At 48.5% G+C, this 20271-nt stretch overlaps 1 protein-coding gene across 4 annotated transcripts in view; it reads left to right on the top strand.

The window, feature by feature from the left end:
* LOC142587498 (acyl-CoA:lysophosphatidylglycerol acyltransferase 1-like) overlaps positions 1–20271 on the top strand; it is a 150942-nt gene that overhangs the window by 88084 nt on the left and 42587 nt on the right. For 3 of the 4 annotated variants that reach the window (XM_075698553.1, XM_075698552.1, XM_075698556.1), the window contains exon 2: positions 18616–18841. In XM_075698553.1, the coding sequence (XP_075554668.1) occupies positions 18616–18841 (226 nt within the window). Of the gene's footprint in view, positions 1–7109; positions 7342–18615; positions 18842–20271 lie in introns of those variants that run through there. The other variant, XM_075698555.1, reaches the window with a different exon arrangement.

Here is a 20271-nt window from a genome sequence, read left to right as displayed (position 1 = left end):
AGAAAAAAAAAGGGAAAGGGAAAGAAAGCAATTCGGGGTTCGGAGGGAAGGGAGAGAGAGAAAGAGCCAGCCAAACGGAACCTCTTGCGACACGTTTTTCTCTCGACGCGTGCTTGCTTTTCTAACGTCGTGTCTTGTTTTTTTTTTCTTTCTTATTTCGTCCGCTTTCTCTTATCTCTCGTCCGTCCGCTTCCCTGTCAGTCGGTTGCCGTAATAGGATCCCTGCAGTCTGCGCACGTACTTGCACGGACAAATAGTGGGGCCTTTCCGCGCTTTAAAAAAAAAAAGAAAAAAAAAAAAAGAGCGCATTGTACCTCCGCAGCGGAAACGGGGTTGATGTCAAGCGCGCTGCCGCTGTCGATTTCTTAGGCGTGTATGATGCTTAGAGAAGAATAGCAGCTGCCGGGAGGGGGGTGGGGGGGGGCTGCTGTTTTAATACTGAGATTTCTGAGTAACTCCTAGCGATTGTCAGATGGAATATTGCACATTTGCTTTTTTTTTTTCTAGAGCACCACGAAATACGCAGTTTTGCTCGGAGTCAGTTTGGCAGGAAAACAAGGAGCAATCGGGCCGATACACAGTGTCACGCGTCCGTATAACACCGATCATAATTACACGTGCAGTCAACCGAGGAACTTTTAAACAATGAACACCACGCGTTGAGTTGTCTGGTGCTCCGTGCCACCGCGACTGGTCCCTTGCGTCGTCGTCGGTGGAAGTCCGACCGCCACGACAACGGACGAAACAGGCCAGAGCGGGACGTTCACTGTCGGGTCGACTCGGCTCGTCGCACTGTCGACCGGTCGTCGGGTTCGCGTATAGCGGGTCGGCCTACGCGGAAGTCGTGAGGCGAGTCCCGCCTGTGGAAAACGGAGGGTCGACTCGGCCGACCCGCTTTCGGCAAGAAGACGCACGGCGCGCTCCGATTGGGTCAGCTCGTCTTCTCGCTCGACCCCTTCGGGTCGACTTCGTGTAGACGAACCTGAAGGAAGCTGTTTGTTTCCTTAAAAAAAAAAAGAGCGATACCAGGTTTGCACGCTTGCCGCTCGCACACACAGCGACGGGGGTGGCGAGGGGGGGGGGGGATGACGCCGAGACCTCGCGCCATAAGAGGTGCTTCCTGTTTAGCCGGGCGTGCAACACGCCGCCCGAGCGAAATCGCCGGCGTAATCGGACGAGTAGCCGGCGTGGCTGAACAACTGGGACTGCAAGCTCTTATCGCTACGGTATTCCGTTGTACCACCGTTTGCTGCTGTCCGCGTAACACCTTCACTGTGACGACCCGTCTGAGCGTTCGCTTATGTGTGTGCTTTTCGGTTCGGTTCATTTTTCTTAGTGACCCCTACTACATCGCCCCCCCCCCCCCCTCTACTTCGGCGGTATTACGTAAGGGGCGGAGGCAAAATTCGTTTTTATACCCGATCAAAGTAAGGTAAATATATGCAGGGTGTCCTAGATAACTTTAGCCAGAGTTTAAGAATATGCGACTGCCACGTAGCTGGACAGAACCAAGGTATAATGTTGTTTGCCGTCACTTGGAGATATCCATTTTTTTTTCATTCCGGCGAATTAGATAATTAGTCTATTATTTAATGAACTTATCAGATATTATAACTAGATGAAAAGTGTCAATGAGAACATTGTAAAGCTACATGAAAAACTATCGGCACAGCTCTCTCTTGCTCAATGTGTGCAACATAAGTGTTTCTCCGAGCGTGAAAGAAGCCCGCCAATACAACAATGAAAGAAATCGATAAATGGCTTTTTAACTAATTTCCTCACTCCACGTATTGCAGTTTACGAGTCGTTCGCAAGGCCGATCCGATCCACTCGGAACGAATTCTAAGGATGACACCGTTTTGTCGATATTAATTCCCGCACTTTTCGAAGAAATACGTTGGCGGTCTAGTTACTTTAGTGCTTCAATTCATAGAACGGCGTTTTGTTAAAAAAAAGTGCAATGACAGCGCACATTTACCGCGAGTTTTGTGGCGCATATCTCAAGAATGGGGTCATCCACAGAATTATTCTCCAGTGGATGTGACTTGCAGTCTCACCGACCACAATATGTACATTGCAATGTCTGCCGAAAGCTGATTAGGCAAGAATTAATTAGTGAATTGTGTTAATTTGTCGATTATGCATTTCGACTTATCGTGCATATCCGCTTCTTATAGTGGACCATCTCAAGGACCAGAATTGTGCCATCTGCTGCAGCAGACGTTTTAAGTATTACAGAGGTCTAGCTAGCTTGTCCGGTATTCGGGCAAACGCAGGCGGTTACACTAGCAGCTTATTCTACGTCGCTGCTGGTGTAAATTTTCGGCACTGGCGTAATCGTGTTGCTGCCAAAAAATTACACCCGCAGCAAAGTAAAATGCACTTGGTTACTGCAGTATTAGCCGTTTTTTGTCTGTGTGAGCTCTGCGCCACCAGGTGGCTGCACCATGCAAGCCGCTGACGTTCACGCCTCCGCCCCAACGCCCCGTCCGCCCGAATACCGGACAAGCTAGACCTCTCTATTGCTTAAAGGGCCCCTCACCAGGTCTACCCACTTTGGGCTGACAAGCGCAGAGCATACGATGCGCGATACCGATCGTGTCTGCAAAGTATTACATCGCTACGCGCCGCGGAAAGATAGGAAAATTCAAGCCGAACGCCGTTTTCGCTTCTCCTCGCGGCCGCCGCGCTCCAAGCCGGAGGATGACGTACACGTGCTAGTGCGCCTACGTACACGTGTTTACACTGTGACGTCGCTCGTGGTGACACATGACTTCGAGAATTATTCAAGACATCTGTTGTCTATGTAATACGTTTCTTGAATAGACGAATTAAAGCTTCGAGAAATAAAAAAACACAAACCGAATGTCTGCGCGTTTTTGTTTTATTTCGCACCGCAGCAAATGAGGTGTACTTCCGTTTCGTCTGCTTGTTACCACGTTGTGTAGTCGCGCGATCATCCTCTATGATCTGCTTGTCTGCCTCAGCAATCACGTAGCACTTACTTATACCGCTAGTCAGGTGTCCTCGTGCACAGCACGCAAAATCGTGCGCTGCGCGAAACGAGACAGTCACAACAGCTCGCACGCGACGCCGTCAGCGGAAGTGTGCCGTGCCGCGCCGCAAAAAAAGCGAGGAGAAAAAAATGGAGGCGGGACCCGTGACGTAGCCGTCGCGCGACCCTCGAGGTCTGGTATGGGAGAACGCAGGAAAGGAATTTCGCTTGCGGAGGCTACACGGGGCAAGTGGAGAGAGGGTCTCGCTTGGCATAGAGCCCTTTAAACTTCGTAAAGTAGCGCCACGCTTTGAAGAATGCCGCCTCCTCCTTGCGCGCTCTGGCCGAGGCTGACGCGGCGTCGCTATTGGCCTAATAGTATCACGTGGGCCCTCGCGCCGGCTTAGTTTGTTTACAGTCGTGCTTTAGTTTGTTTACAGTCGTGCTTCAGCGCCATTTTCGCTCGAGAAGCGCCTTCGGAGTGGCGAGGAGCACATGTTGGCGCCGTTGCTATTTTGCGTTGTTTCGTGTGCTACGCTCGAGTGGTGTAGGCGCGCCATTGTCGAGGAGGGAGCATGAAAGAGAGGAGATACGAGGAGGAGAGTGTCGCTACTTTACGAAACTTTAGCTTGGCAGTGGAGCCCGCCTGCTGAAATCATGCGGTTCGCGGCACTGAAATATTTCTATCTCGGCTATTTCAAATATTTTTTCCGGCATAACGCTCCCTAGAGGACACGTAACAACTTGCAGCGTATAACTAAAATGGGCCAGGTGTGGGGCTCTTTAATCGCAGAAGCACGTGTCTGTTATATGGCAACGAACTTCGTTCGCGTGGGCCGACGCTTGGTCCTTCAGCTGGATGTCGTGCTGTTGCGTTTAAAGTGCCTTCGACTGTAGCAAGCCTCGGTCGAGCGCTCCCTAGCTGTTCGTCGAAATTAGCTTTCCTCTGGGACTTCCTCAAGCCCGAGGGAGTGTGCTTGGGGTGTCAGTCCTTAACATAATAATATACGTTGGTTAGTGGCAAAATGTCTCAAAGGAGCGTTTTCGCGCGTACAATTCTTTTCTTTTTTGTAAAGGCCGAGGTGTTTGTAGAGTTAAGGTAACGATTCCAGAAAGAAGTGTCAGGCGGAGGGCCGTCGGAACCCGCAAGGAATCGCTCGCAGACTGAGACAATCCGGCAACGAAGTGCTTGCTTGCACATACGTGTGTAATCGCTTGGAATTGTTCCTGCAGAGCTCGGCAGCTATAAGTTTCCGCGGTAGCCTAGTTGGGTTCAGAAAGTAAATAGCCCTAATTGCATTTTTGCTGCTGCTGCCTTTTATGCGCTTTACGTGTATACTCGCTCACTAAACGGTCACAGCGTGGTATAACGTGGATAGCCATGCTCCAGATTGTGACCGCATTGATTCTCCACTGGTGTCGACCTCTACGTCGCGTGCCACGATGGATTTAGCCGGGGCCGCTAAGGTAGGCGTTACTGTATATGCTTCAACAAACGTCTAACGGTCGCGATTTTGGCACATTTCGCAAATACCTGGGTCTGGACGGGAGCTGTTTGGCTTCGGATGCGTGCGCAGTTCCACTATTTGTTTTCTTTGCGACCCTGAACGGTTCCGTGGATCCGCACTGCGCTATTTCAGCGCGCGTTTCGAACAAGGCCAGCAGCAGGAGGACGCGCCCCGTTCGAACGCGGCGTGATTCGGTTTTGGAATGGAAGCGCGGAGGCCGGGGCCGGGGTGTGGGTTGATCCGATGGGCCTTATCTCGGTGCGGCCGTTTGGGAAATGTTTCCCATTCCGGCCACGTCGGCGATGGACGCGGAAGGACGACGCTGAGTCATCCGTCCCTCGTCTACGAATGCACACTATTGCCGCTCGCACACACACATCTCGGTAACTACTCGCTTTATCGCATGTTGCGGCGTCATTGTTTGGCTCGCCGAGGGGAAAGGGAAACGAGGGGGAAGGGAGTTTTGGCAAAGCGATGCCGCAATCGCGCAAGAGCTGCCCACACGCGCCTGGCACACTGCCAAGTGGCTAGCGGAGGGTTTGGTTTCATATTCGATCGGGCGCCCTTGGACCCACCCCACGAGTTCGAGAGCGCGGTTGCCGGTGGCTGGTCTGCCATTTTGTTTCCGTGTAGCAGATCAAACAGCAGCCATCTTGTTTCTATGTAGCAGATGAAAGAGTTGCTGAGATATTTAGCGTTGCCTCGTTGGAGGGGGCGCGCTGATGTCGAGGTATTGTCGATTGCTGTGTGGCACCGGTTTTGAAATGGCTGACCAGGTAGTCGTTAAGGTACTCGAAAAAGTGGAACGGCGACGCTGTCTGCGTGAAACTGAGACAGGAATGGTAATACGCCATGAATGAAGATTTGTATATGCGCAACCTCGAAGAGAAGGGCAACGCGATAGCGTTCAAAGACCCCTTACTGCTTTTCATGCTTCCCGGCAGCTGGAGCTTATAATACGTAACCGTAACGTCTACCGGGAAACGCTGGCTATGCGCTGACTGCGAACGCTATGCACGAAGGCGAGCTTTCTGCTAGAAACGTACGCGGCCTCTTGCATGGGCCGATATCCTGTTATTGTTTCGCACTTTTAATATTTCAGTCTGAGAAGAGTTAACATAAAGGACATGCGCTGTCGGCGTTCTTTCCATTACATTTGTTCGTGGGCTGCCGTTCTCAAAATTCTGAGAAATAACTTTGTAAAGAATGGAAGACAAGGTATGAGAAACTTTGGTGGTAGAGAAGTGGTTGGGTATGCGGGGTGTGAAATTTGATACGAAACTATTTTGCCGAGGCGACATCCGATGCCGGACCCCGCCGCGGGACGCCGACTCCGTATTTTCTGCGACACGGGCTCCTCAACGCTATCGCGTTAAAATTGTAAGTACGTACATTTACAGGTTTTAGTCTCGCAGCCACAAAGGGCGGAGAGGACATTTATATCGCATTTGTTGCGAGATAAATCCGTTTATAAAAAGTTACCGTAATCTCGTGGCGCATGGTTTAAAACTGCATCAGATTTCCTGCCGTAGGAATTTTATAGGCGCCTGTAGTTCTTTTAATCGCACGCGCTCGTTTGTACATGAGGATAGCTATAGGGGTTTGTTGGTACGGCATATATTATTGTGTTGTAGCGCAAGCTGAACAAGGACAACAGAAAGGCACATCTGACACACACGGCGCTACGTGTGTGTCAGATGTGCCTTTCTGTTGTCCTTGTTCAGCTTGCGCTACAACGCAATGAGATCGTTGGTACAGCTCACTTTTTCCGAGAACGGACCGCACGTTCCGAGCGTGTGCCACCGGGGACCGCGATTGAGGGCGTCGCCACGCGGGCGATTTTGTTTTGTCAGTGTTGCGTTCGATCGGATAGGCGATGCTCCAGTCTCTCGTTTCGCGGCTGGCGATGCCCTGGAACAATAGACCGCCTTCCGGCCGGCCGTCATTTCATTGTCCCGAAAAGAGTTGAACTGACGTACGGTAACTTTGAGAGAGAAGGAAGAGATGGACCCTCAACCGCTGGAGAGCACTGCTGGCCGCTTGTCCGGGTCGGCGTTGAGCGTGCTCTGCCGGCGCTTGTTAACACGTACCCTCGTACTATTGCGACTCTGACTTCGCCATCTTTATCGGCTCGGGCGCCGGTCCGTTGTCGAAGCAGCGCCGGTACGCGCGTTGCCGCACGGACCGCGTGTGTACTGACCTCGCTTCCTTTTCTTTTTGTTTTGTTTGTACCTTTATCGCTGCAGATAGCTCGCCGCTGAAGGAGGGCACAAGACGGACACTCGTGTGACGCCATACGGGCAATGCTTTCGGTCGTCATCGCTCCCTCCTCCACGCATTGCCGCCCGCCCGTATCAGCTAGCTCTTCCGCGTGTCCGCGTGCGAGAAGGTGCGCCTGTGCGCGCGGAGTCGAGCGCTTGTCTGACAAGCAGCCAGGCGCGGCGTGTGCACCCAGCTGTCTGAGGAGAGTGCGCGAGGTGCCGCCCTTGTGCGAGCCTGCTGCTTCGGCGCTGCAGCAGCGGCGGCTGAGCACCGACCGACCTGTTCGCGTGCGTCTGGCTGTGACTGTGCGAGTCCCCCTCCTCCAACACACTTTCTGTTCTCGGTGTTCGCTCTTCTCTGTGCTCTCAAAGTGGTGCTGGTGAAGCGACTCGAGTGAGCCAGACGAGGCTGTGCCTCCTATTGCGGTTTGTTCTTTCGCACTCTTAACGTGGGACCGCCCGCGCCTTCTTCGACATGATGAGGAGGCTTGAAGCCGCGTTCCTGGGCCGTAAGGATGATCACATCAGCAACGAGAGAGCGACGGCGGACCGACACGGAGATCAGCGTGCCAAGCGGGTGAGGAGGAAAGGAAACAAGTGGCTCTGTCCTGTCCCGTCTTTTTTTTTTTCTTGTTACTTTTTGTTTCCCGTTTGTCTTTCGTTCTTCCATTTTTCACCCGTCTTGGAGGATATGTAGCCATGGTGTTGCGCTTCCGACTGCACCGTGTCGTGGGTTCGACTGCCACGTTTCCATGGATGCGGGATTGCAAACGCATCTCGCCTACCCCGCTCTGGGTGCGTGTTGACGAGAACCGTACGCGGTCGGAAGTGACGCCGAGTTCTCCACCACGGCGTCTCACGCAATCCACAGTGAAGTTTCGGGACGTTAAACCCGATAATTATTTCTTGCCATCGCGTGGGCGATGCCTGCCGACTTCGTTTGAACGCAACCACACCGGTTAGGTTTTGGGGGTGCGCTTTGCAGGTCGAACTCGGGTCGTCGGATCCATGCGCACGATGGCGGGTCGGACCGAGGTAAAGTCCGGTAAAGTCCGATCGGCCCAACTTGGAGGTGTTGATATATTTCGCTCGCGCGATCCGCTTCGTGAAACGCACGTGAGGGCGGCCGCAAGTGGTAAGTCCGAGTCATTTCCGATTTCTCGCTCATCGTGTCTGTAGTTCACCCGTACTAAGGAAGTGCGGACATCTCGGGTGGGAAAATCGCAGGGCCGATATTGTAGCCACTATAGGGCTTCGGCTTCTCGTCAACCTTAAAGCCCCTGGTCGGCGGAAACGTGTATGGAGGGGCTTTAGTCAACCTGGGACATCAAATTGTCGAAGCGTTTCTTCGCGCAACTCTTTGCTGCATACGGCTAACTCTTCCCGGTAATCTTGACTTTTCGCACTCCTTGCGAGGCTTTTGAAAAGAAACGTTGCGCAACTTTAGTCATCGGCCAAGACCCTGCTTTTGGGGGGCAAACTGTGTGCGTGCATTCGCCGTTGCGTTGTATGGAATGTCTGTTAGCCGCTTGGCTGTGGTAAAAATTATTTCCTCTTTGGCTCATCGAGAGCGTGCGCAATTATGCACGTACATTCGTCTTGGCGTCGCGCCTTAAGCGTTCGGTCGACCAGGCAAGAGGTTAGAATCCTATTCTGTCGGGTGGAACTAATTCTGTTCGGGAACAGCGTTCTAAGTGTGGCAGAAACTGTGTCAGTGTTGTATGTAGTTTGAGTCGAGCAACATCCCCAAACTTTCGACTGCGCACAGCACCTCTTTTTTTTCAATACCCTTTGGGGATTTTCTCGTCCTCAAACGATCTTCGCCATCTACCTTGCGCGTACTTTTCTTACCTGCCGCGGTTATCGCCCAATGGCTCTGGCGCTGATATGAGCTCGACGTCGTGTGTTCCGGTTTGCGTTGCGGTGGAAGGGGGGGGGGGGCACGACATTCGAAAAAAAAAAAAACAAAAAAAACGCTCTCGTACTTAGATTGGAGTGCACGAGGGAGAACAACCCGAGAGGCAGTCAAAATTAAGGCGGAGTACCCCCGGCCCCCACTAGACCGTGCCTAATAAACAGACCGTAGTTCTCGCATTTAAGCCTCCGAATTCTAATCACTTAAATACGATTTCCTCTCATTTTTTTCGCAGTCGGCGCCCACTACTTTTCTGTCAGGTATGTTGCGCTGATGAGCGCGTGCCGTTCGTGACCTGAATGTGTCTGATATCGCCTGAAATTATCGTTCACAGAAAGACAGGGCACGGAAGATAAGTGAAGATTATTTTTTGGCTACAAGATAAGCCCCGGAGAGGGGCATTTGTTAAACTTTTCTTATTTTTTTTAAATAACACTATGTACAGTTCCCGCATTGGGTGTAGAAAAGGCGTGGAGATAGGCACAAAAGCGAAAGGGGCGAAAAATGCGGCTGTTTGAAATCTGGCGACTCGCCTAATCAGATGTCCAAGAATGCGGACGGTAGAAACCGTGTCGCCGCTGTGATTCAGCATCGTCGCCTCGTTCGCGTCATCTGTCGCACCAAAGGCCTCTTTAGCAACGCTCTCTCCTCTTACCCCCAGCATTGCGTCAGCAGTCTAAATCAGAGTTCCTTAATAAAGGTTTCGGGGTCACATCTCTATAGAACATTCGTGCAACTTTCCCAGTATCTTCACGATATCATATTCCTCCAACTTTCCTGATGTCATCACTACCCATTCCTCAGACGTCCGCGACTACAGCCATTCCCTCTGTTCATGGCACCCATGGATGAGTGTCTGAATGGATGGACGTTGCAAGCATTCCCTTTGAAGCAGGATGGTGACTAAAGCTACTGCACTCGTCGTCTTTACCTTTCTTCTGCGCTTGTGATTGGGCCTTGAGACCCATGGCTCGTCCCAACAAACCGCCAAACCTCGTAAAAATCTGTTGCCCATACCTAACACTCCTCCGGTTATCTCCTTTACAAGGCATTATTCACGAGCTGCCCAATTCCCTTTATAATCAATCAATCAATCAATCAATCAATCAATCAATCAATCAATCAATCAATCAATCAATCAATCAATCAATCAATCAATCAATCATTTACCGTGCCTTGCCAGGAGGGTCCGGAAGACACCGCGTATCTCTCGTGTGTCTGCGCCCTCGACAAATCCGAAATGCGCTTCCCAGGAACAACCCTAAGCTCTAGGGTTCAGTGTGTGCTGATGGTCGCACACACTGAAAGAAAGAAGACAACAAAAAATGAAAAGCTACAGGTAAATACAAGTCAGAAAAACACGATGAATAAAAAACAATAATTAATGAAAAGAGTGTACCTACAAGAAAGCGCACGGTAAATGCGAAATTAGAAATAGAACAAGGTTATCAGTGTCCCTGTCATCAAAGCGGTGATGATAATGCGCCTATAGAGCTTTTTCTGGAGGCGATCTATAAATGTCACTGATAGACCTAGAAAAGCCATTGCAGGTGACTGACGCGTATTTGAGGTTGAGAAAGGCATATTGTTGTTTACAAGGTGTTGGAGAATTTAATTCCTTTCCGTAGCCTGGGGGGCGGGGGGGGGGCCGCAGAGAGCCCAGAAAGCTCATACCCCGCATTGCAGCTCGTTTAGTGTGAGCAGAAAAGCGTAAGGCTGTATCGAAGTACACCGAGATTATTGCTCACAAACCTTACACAATGGTATAGAATCTACAAGATAAGAAAAAGAAATGCTTGCTCTTTTGCGAGTGAAAAGGTCAGGACTTCGGCCTTGGCGGCATTGAAGGTGAGGGTTGTTTGCACCATTTAGAAAAAAAAAGGAGGTCAGACTGCAGGATGCGACAGTTATCAGCAGTATGAGTGTCCTTAAATACATTGAGGTCATGGCATGTAGAATAGCGGAAAGAACGTCGTTAATAAAAAACAAAGTAACGGTCCTAATACTTTATTATTATTATTATTATTATTATTATAGTAATAAATGGCATTCTAATAAACATAGTACGTGACAGCTATCTGCTTTTGTGAGCAAGATATAAGAGGGGCTAAAATTTTTCTATTGCACTTTTTCCGACTTCTGCAGCACTGTTGACACTTTGAAGTTCTGAGAAAAAAAATTGAAAACGTTGGAACAGTGGCCATCTAATTTTCTTTAGCATTCTGTCCGTCTTCCAGATGAAGCTGAATACAGCTGCAAATGTGCAACCCGCGTGAAAATTTGAGATGAAAAGGAAAAAAAGAAAGTTCGGGACCATTGGCTCGTATCCCCAGGTGTTTACAAAACATTCATCAGTCAGCGCCGCGCATTTCCGCTTGGCACGTCAGGTGTGTGAGTAAACCCCGCGTGGCTGCCGCACTCGCGTTTGTTGCCTGCTTTGCGGTTTGCGCAGAAAACTGCAACTCTGCGCCCTGCTGACTGAAGGGTGTGCGTTTCCGAGAAGTCCCCTGTGAACCGCTCCGGGCCACAATTTTTTAATTAGCGTCTAACGGGGTCTTGCTACTGGAACGTTGCCACAAGAATCAGCAGCACGGTGGGAACAAAGGTACGCTAGCCTATGTTAAAGTCGCGTGTACTTAAACGGCGGGTCAAACGAGCGCATGCGCCGTTGACCCGTATTGGCCGCGAGATCGACCTATAGGTGGCAGCACCGTCGCCCCGTTAGTGTGGATACGTCGCCCGTGCGGTGTGTGGAAGTGTAGGGAGCTACTGTTTTCATTTCGCGATTATGTGCTCCGTGCCCGCAGAAAACGCTTCATTTACCATCGTGAGATTTTGTTCGGTTCCGCAATGCAGCACATATTGCACAGAGCCAGGGATAAGCTTTCACTACTATCCCGTTGACGCGGCACGTCGCCGAGAATGGCTCGTCAGGCTTCGGAACGGCAAGGCGCCTTCCAAGTATGGGATGGTGTGCAGTAAGCATTTCGACGATGGTGCGTTCAAGCGTTCGCTGACGAAAAAGGATGGTGAATAGTCAAATCTGATATCACGTTTGGGAATCCTAATCGGCTATCTGGGCATTAATGTTTGCTACATGCGTAATTGCTGTGTAGTAGCTGTGCGTGTGAAGATCGTTGCAGTCCCCGAAAGTTCGTGTCGGCGTGGCCTGGGATGCCAGTAATGAGTTGCCTGTGCTTTCATATACTTCCGCAAGTAAATTAACCATGTCTCCACGCATGCAATTTATTTTATATCCTTCATGCGCCGCCTGCGCAGTGAATGCAAGGTTCGCGCTCAGCTGCGAGTCCGTTTAAACGAGCGTCACCGAGCGTGACTAGTTGTCACGTTTTCCGTTGTCTTTCCTCAGCCATGGGAACTGTTCTCAGTGCTCCGAAGTGTAAATACGAGCACCGAAACACGGCAAGTGTGTACGCATGATCTCGTACAGATTGAACAGTGTCGTTTCGCGAGCCAACAGCGGGTGGTCCATTAAGCGATGAACGAACATGCGCGAGCGAATTTATTGCTACTGCTCATATTGATATATATATTTTTTTCTCTTTTATAGGGGGGCGGAAAAAATTGAAGCCCGATGCACTGCATTCAAGTACCACTGCAAATCCAAGTGACTGCATGCGAAAGTAATTAAAGGGATCTAATGATTATGATAGAACATAAATTATACGTTGCATGCTTTATTTGAGCTTTGAGTAACGGTTGCAACTGGTTATAAAGCGACTCGAAAGCATTTTACAATGGTAGTAACACTCTGAAACTAACTCGCGATTTCGTAGGTCTGGCTAAAAACAAACATTGATAAAGCAACATAAGTTCTCTAAATTTATCGTATAACGTAAACACATCGCAAATCCGCGAGTCAACTTAGTATGATGTAAACAAATCGCGATACGCGCCGCGACCAACTACATCCGAACAACTTGAGGCAATACTTTACCCTGCAGGGCATGTGCAGTTCAATTCTGCTATTTTTGTCTCGTCGGTCAAATTCAGGTCGACTCGGTGTGGGTCTTTACTAAGCGCGGACGACTGCAGCACGAATGCGACAACGTGCACAGGACCGTCAGAGTAGCAGGTGGAAGCGACGGCACTACACTCAATGATGTGGCCCGCCGCAACGACTTGGTCGCCTTTGACGAGACACCTGACACCGTCCCCAACATGGTTGAGAATTGTGCTTAGAGGCAAGGGTGCTGTAAAACGGAAAAATAGCACGTTAACCTCACAACACGTTGATGGTGATGATGATGAAGCAACATTTACTGGGCCCGAAATAAATCGGTAGTGCACGCAGGCACCAGACGGGGTGGTTCCCTAGTTACGGGACCCATATGTTTCCAGCAGCTCCTGGCCCCTGTCCGTCAGTGCGAGCTGAATCAGTAGGGAGACGAGCGCACATGGTGTGGTCGCGTTAAGCAAATGCTTTTCTCATCAGTACACTAAAAACGTACAGCGATTTACCTTACGAATTTCCGTTACAAAAATGAAAGAATAACAGGTTGCGAGTTTGTCCACCATCGAACAAACCTTCCTCGTCAACATCCATCGTGATTTCGCGAACTACGATCGCTGCACACTTCGGCTGGAGCGGCGACGGGCCACCGTCATCCACACTTAGGAGCTTCGTCACCTCGCCGCTAGGAGCCGACTCTGTTCGATCTCGAGGCCAATACGCTCTCCTTCTCGGGCTTGCACACGGCACCCTTCCTCGGCCAGTGCGCCCGTGCTTGTGTGTGGTGGAGGCCATCACACCACCGCCCCCGCTCGCGAGCCTCCAATCTCCGTTATCGGCCGTGCGGTGTCCGCCGCCAACGGGCACGCACCACCGCCGGCAGATAAACGGGGAGCGGACTGTCGAAACGGGCCGCAAGGCTGTCAGTCGCTCGGGGAAGTGCGCGAGTGGAGAGGAGGCGGGCAAAACCGGCGGCCCGCGGCCAAAAGTCGTCGCGACGTGCGTTATTAGGCGCGACAGCGAGGAATGGTCTCTCTGGCGCGGATGGGCTTCGAACGCGTGCGTGACGCGTGTTTCTTGTGCCTTCCCGGGTGCTTTATCGGCGCTTCCCGCCCGATAATGCCCCAAGCAGTTCGCCTCCTCACAGACGGTGGTGCTCGTCGGTAGCTGTGTGCAGGAATGGCCCGCGTATGCTAGGAAAGACCCCCGTTGTAGCGTTCAACCCGATGTAACGTCGGCGTTCGTCCAGCTTATGGAATAGAAGCTATCGACATGCCCGCACCACTGAGGTGGTGTAGTCGTGCTGCCGAGCACGAGGTCAATGGTTCGATTACCGACCGTGGCTGTTGAATTCTGACAGAGAAAGAATAGATCCTGGAGCGCCTCTATACCAAATAGTTGGTGCATGTTAAGGAACCTCAGGGGCTCAAGATTCATTCAGAGGCCTCTACTATACAGTGTCTCTTAACTATGCTGTTGCCTTGGGACGTTAACTCACATCAGTCATTTAAAAGCTGTCGATGTCGCATCTAATAGGAATATCAGTTAACAGTGGGTTAACAGTATTATAGATTAAACTCGCAACCATTCCCTATCATCACAGGCATAAAGTTTGGTTCAGCACAGCCGTGCATGACCCTTCACTAAGCTGCACGACATTGAGTATGCATGCACTTGACACTGCTGAGGTCCTATCACTGCCTGGATAAATTTCATTCAGCAGGGGTGGAGCTGGAACACAGGCTTAACATGAAAATGATAGTCAATCTACGCTACTTGTTGGGACGCTTGTAAGATCAGTTTGTCTGTTGTGAAATGGTTGATGCCTCAAACTTCAGTGTGGCACCCACATAAAATAAATTTGAAGAACTGCTGTGCTGTAGGAGCACATTGTATGGACACATGGCTGCAGCCGCAAAAATTTCATAGCAGGCGGGGAAGCTTGGTCATCTTGCAACGGACAAGTATTCTGGGGTGGTCACATAGGGAGCATGCTGCAAAAAAAAAAAAAAAAAAAAAGCAACCCACCCCTCATCTCCTTGTCTTTAAAGTGCAACCAGTGCTCCAAAACCTGGCACACCCATAGCAAAGTGTCCTTGCACAGTGGAACCCTATTACTGTTGCCATTCCTATCCACCTCCCAGCTTTGCATGTGTCATGGAGGCAAGCACTCATCTGGGGCACATGAAAGACGGTAGCTTGTTGCTTGACGTATTGCCTTAGCTAGCTTAGCATTACCATTCTAGCCAAATCTCACACAGAACACTGACATGGTGTCAGTTCTTATTTGCAGTGCTTTACTTGTGTGGCTGCTAAGCACCAAAATAATGGAAGGCTCTGTGCGGTTGGATCCAACTTCATACTGCCACTAGTCTGTTGCATGCCACTACCACTTGCGTATCCTAGTCATCACCATCTTTTTATTGCATTTAGGTGAGTAGCTTCTGAGTTATTTAGTTGTCTTAATTAGAGATCCCATTGGGAACAAGCATGACATGAATGTTGATTAACTTTTGAGTGGCTGTCGGCGGCATTCATAATCTTTTGAATTTGAACTTTTTGACCAAGAGAAAAAATTTCAATGATTTTCATAGAGTAATGCATTCAAAAGATACAAACCTCAGTGTTCTTAAAATCTGTATGCTAAGGAAGAATGAACAGCACGTCCGAAAAACAGTCATTGTTGTGGACATTCCTGCACCTCCTTGCTTGAGAAGGAAAAGCATTGGCGATGATTTGACTGGTTAATGAGATGACACTGTAGATCAGCCAGGAAGGAAATAAAGATCGCTGTCTCTGGCAAGAGGAAACGAGCTTTGTCAAGGACATAGCAATGATACACAATTGAGAAAGGCCCGAAAGGGAAGAGAACCCTTTTGACTCTACCATGTTCTAGGTTTCTATTTTAAGTGGTTGCTTGACACATTGACGAAGTGAGTGTATGGCATTCTTTTAGCACCCTCATTCAACCTTTCCCCTCATTTTTTTTTATGCCTGCAAGTCGGGGTGTGCGAGAATACTCGAAACTTTCCAATAACAAATCAAATAGTGTCCTACTTAATTTGGTCTTTCAATTGAATAGTTCTTATTTGTAAAGGCGAATGTTTTTCAAATACCTTGTGAATATTTCATAATGTCAACTGCACCCCATATAAGATATAATTGGAATAAAGTAATGGTAAATTGTCACCACCACAGGCACACTATAACCATAAAGCTTGATAAGTTGCATAGGGTGGGGAGGCAGGCTACGTTGCCTAGGAAGCCATATTTTACAGGCTGTACGGCTATCATTCACACACTCTGAAGAGTCCTGTGCATGAGAAAAAAGTACTTGTTGGCTCCCAATGCTCCATTTGTGCTTTTAATAAGCAATGCCTCATAGCATACTATGTAATGACAGAAACTTGTTAAGTTAAGTATACTAGGATACGAAAATTGTTTAATGTTAATTCTGATAATGGCTGTTCATTATTTGAAAGCTATTCGATATTTGGTTTGATTCGCTTTTGGCAATATTCAATTCGCATTCGATTTGGTCTCCAAAATCGCTATTTGCACATCCCTACATGCAAGCGTCAAAGACATAGTTCAAGCGCTCTCATACTAAGTCCATGATGACGGATCATGTCTATGATGACAGATTATTTATTCCACCTTGCCAAGTGGAGATGTTTCCTGTGTACACCCGTCCTGACGGTAGTCTCCTGCCCGCATTTCATTCTCTGCTGCCTGTGGCATCGGCTTATATCTGGAGTGGCACGCATGCCTTGTAGTGTTTTGCAGCGTATGATATGGTGGGAAGTGCAGTCGAGTTGACCACTGGGCGACCTCTTACGCGCCTGGCAGCGCACACGTGCCCAAAACTTATCACCCGCCTGCAGTGCTTATCTGCGCAGCTGTTACCACCAGTCGTTATCGGAACATTGCAAATGTGTACCTTAGTGCTTCTTTGTGGAGTGTGCGGTACCACAATCCTTTCAGGAAGTCACATTGACGGGTGTCTTCACGCGGTGGTGTGGCAGTAATGCAAAAGTTGCGTGGCCTGTGTAGCCTAGATAATATATCGCACACAAGAAAGAGACCATGGGATCAGTCACATTGTGCATTTTCTTGATGTAGTGGCTGTCGTTTTTCAAGGTTGCACGGTGTAGTATGCGAAATTTAAAGCACTGGGTTGCATGCTAATGTTTTCACACATTTGTCTGCAAATGTACATTTGGGGTTGCTTCAAACTGAAATGGGTTTCTTTACTTTGGCTTTTGTTTTTCTACCACACTTGGCTTTAAGCTACATGCTTCCTTTGGTAAATTAGTCAAGTTTTATGTACTGTTCTCTTGTGCCTCTTATTTATTTTTTAAAAATATCTTACAGGCCCAAAAGGGATTGAGTAAGGGGTGGGGGGTGGGGGGGGTTAGTTATTAGAATGAAAGTACAAGCAAACTAGTAAGGAGCAGAGTTACGAAGCAAGTGGACATCAAAACCTAACAAAGTAAAGTGCAAAATACAAAACAAAGTTCACACGAAAGTGAACAAAATAAAGAACAAAAAGCAAAGAAAAAAATGAAGAACAAAAAGCAAAGAAAAAAATGCAACACAGCAAAATATGTTTGTGAAATAAGCACTAAAAGAGCGTCTGAGTGCAAGTGAAGAAGAAAATTCAACACATCACAAGATAAACAAATTAATAATTTAAGTGACTAATCCATTATACAGCGTTCTTGCAAAAAATTAACCTCAAGCTTGTGATGAAACAGTATGGAAGCATGTAAATTGATATACAGTTCTTATTCATGCGTGTCTTTTGTATTTGCCGAACTGTTAATCTTTAATGTTTGCGCATCTAATTTAACGGCTGCTAATTGATTATTTGAACTATGCCTTTTCCATTTGCTGTTAGCAAGATTTCCTCATACATAGGGATCGGCACCTTCAGTAGTTTATGCAAACGGTATTTTCTAGGTAAATCACTCTCAAAAGCTGTAGACAATCGTCGCCTAAGCCTTCCCCTTCCACAATATCTCACAAAATGTTACGGTCTACGTTGTCATACGCTCCTGTAATGTCTAAAAAAATCTTGCACCCTCTATATGCAAGCCTCTGACTCAAAGCAATCTGTAGAGCTCGACCTCTGGGAATGGCAGCACGACCGCAGGCGTTTTGAAGCATGCCAAAAGTTGTGCGCTCCCTTCATTCGCGATTTCACCTGCAACTATGTTTTGTGTTGGCCTCAATGTTCTATGTTTTTTCTAATGTTAATCTAACATTGTAACATGAGTTCGACCTTTTAGAGGGACAGTATGTAAATTATAAAGTGTAGCTTTATTTGTAAATTTAATTACACTTCTGTAGTATCACGAGGGTCACTCTTACAGTGGATCAAAGCTTGGTAAGCCAGAAAGGATGCGAGAGCAAAGGACACTTTCCTAAATTTACTGCATGAGCTCGCTGCGACATTACAGATTTTGACAGCATATAAGCGGGCCTACTTGGTTGTTAATCAGTAGATAAAGACTGCATTGCATTCTAAAAGAAGCAGGAATTGAAGTTTTGTGAATTTCTTCTGGACCGATATGACCCCAATAGAAGATGCATTACAGCCATTGACGACACACTGACATACCGGTGCTGCAGTTCTTTCATGATATTCATGAAAACTTTGGCATGCATTTTCTCTACTCTTAATCCATCTTTTCTCACCATTCGAATGAAAGACAAAATTGAGTTAAAACTCTACCTGTCCGAATTGATCAATACTAATTTTTCATAATTGTAATGTCCCTTTAAACATGAAACCAGCAAAATGGCATAACCTGTCCGAGTGACAGCACGGCTGTTCACTTTTGTTCTACAGGTGAATTAACTGTCTTTACACCAGGGAATGCTGGGTTTTTGCAAGAACGTGCGACCTCACCATGGCACTCTACACTCCTTCTCAATTCAGTTCCTTGCTGCCTCTGCAGGAGATGGAGTTGCGGCGGCTGCTGCATCAAGTGCGCTGCTGGCTACGGGTCATGTTTGTGCTCGCCAACAACCTGTACTGTATCCCCACCTACCTGGTGTGGATGTGGGTGGTGTTTTATCCGCTGCGTGTGCTCCTGCCGCCTCTGTACTGGGCCATCGAGCGGCAGCTATTTCGACTTCTCCTCCTCATGGTCTCCTTTTGGAGCTGGAGTGCGGAGTACTATGGTATGTTGTTGCATGAGGACAGTGTGAGTGGCTGGCAGCTATGTGAGGTGGTATGGCCAGCTCTTGCTTGTGATGCACGCTCTCCAACTAGTGCGATGGTGTGGTCGACACACTCTCCTGCTTGTGCAGTTGTATGGCAAACACTCTAACTTGCGAAGTGGTATGGGCAACACACTAGCTTGTGAGGTAATATTGGCACCACGCTCTCCAAATTGTGGCCACCTCCACATACTGGGTACCTGATGAGCCACACCTTTCCTGGGGATGGCGCGATTGTGACAGGCTGGATGATGCCTCAGGTAAAACCGTTGCTTTCCATAATGAGCAAGATGTTCAAGGCTGGTTCGTCAAGCTGGAGGCATGCCCTGGCTGAGAACTTCATTACGATCTAGCCACCCTAGTATGAAGTTCTGCTGTTCATCCCCCCAGCTAACATGCTTGTCCTCCAATCCTTGCATGAGCCCTGCATGCGCCCATGCCACGAGGATGAAAGCATTGCGAAGGTGCCCCTTGGCCCATCCACTAGAATGGGCATGCCTCCAACTGCACACAGGGTTGCCTACTGAGGACAGGCTTCATTGGCATCGTGGATAAAGCTCGCTCAATGTTCCTGCACACTGCCTTTAAAGGGACACTAAAAGCAAACAGCAAGTCAAGCTAAAGTGATATATTAGTGCTTGAGAATGTGTAAGGCATCAGTGTTATTGCGCACAGAATTTTAGTAATGGAGAATTTGAGATAAATGCAAGACACAATTTGTGACTCCCCCAGGACATTCAAGTACTTGCTTGATGACAAAGGCACTCCTCATTTATATTTGGTCACTAGTACTCAACCACTTGTTATAAGAACATCATTGTATTGCATTATAAGATGAAAGACAATGCTACTTGCCGAGTTCTAATTAATTTTTAGAAAGATGAACTCATTGGATTTACCCTTGACAATGACGCGGGCAATCGAAAGGTTTCGTTTTTGCTTGACTCTGCACTGCCCACACTTTAGCGTTTCAGTAGTTTCATTATAGCGTAGTGCTGCACTGGTTTTGCTGGCTCTCGAAACTCGGACAAACTGCAAGCAGCAGAGAATACCATGTTCGTGATGTAGCGGGATGTCCGAACGGTTCACACCACTTGACCAAAAGCAGCTGCAGCGGCAAATCCACCGCTCTGTCATGGCTCGGTTTCTTCATGGCCGCACACTTCTGTTCTTGCGCAAAAAACCCTACTGCCATCTATCAGGCACTGTTTTACTCCCCGACGGCAGCAAAGGATGGTAATGGCGCATGCAACGTCGCCCCTCCCTGGTTGAGTGGTGGGAGATTTACATTATGATAAAGATGTTTGGACGCTTCAGATGCAATTTTCTCATTAACTAAGTCTTTTCTTGGCATGAAACAAGCACTACGATGTTTCTGGAGTGGTATTTAA

This window comes from Dermacentor variabilis, chromosome 7 (genome assembly GCF_050947875.1).
Source record: "Dermacentor variabilis isolate Ectoservices chromosome 7, ASM5094787v1, whole genome shotgun sequence".
In the NCBI taxonomy this organism is placed as follows: Eukaryota; Metazoa; Arthropoda; class Arachnida; order Ixodida; family Ixodidae; genus Dermacentor; species Dermacentor variabilis.
The sequence above is the reverse complement of the archived record's forward strand: the minus strand, read 5'-3'. Positions and strand labels throughout refer to the sequence as shown.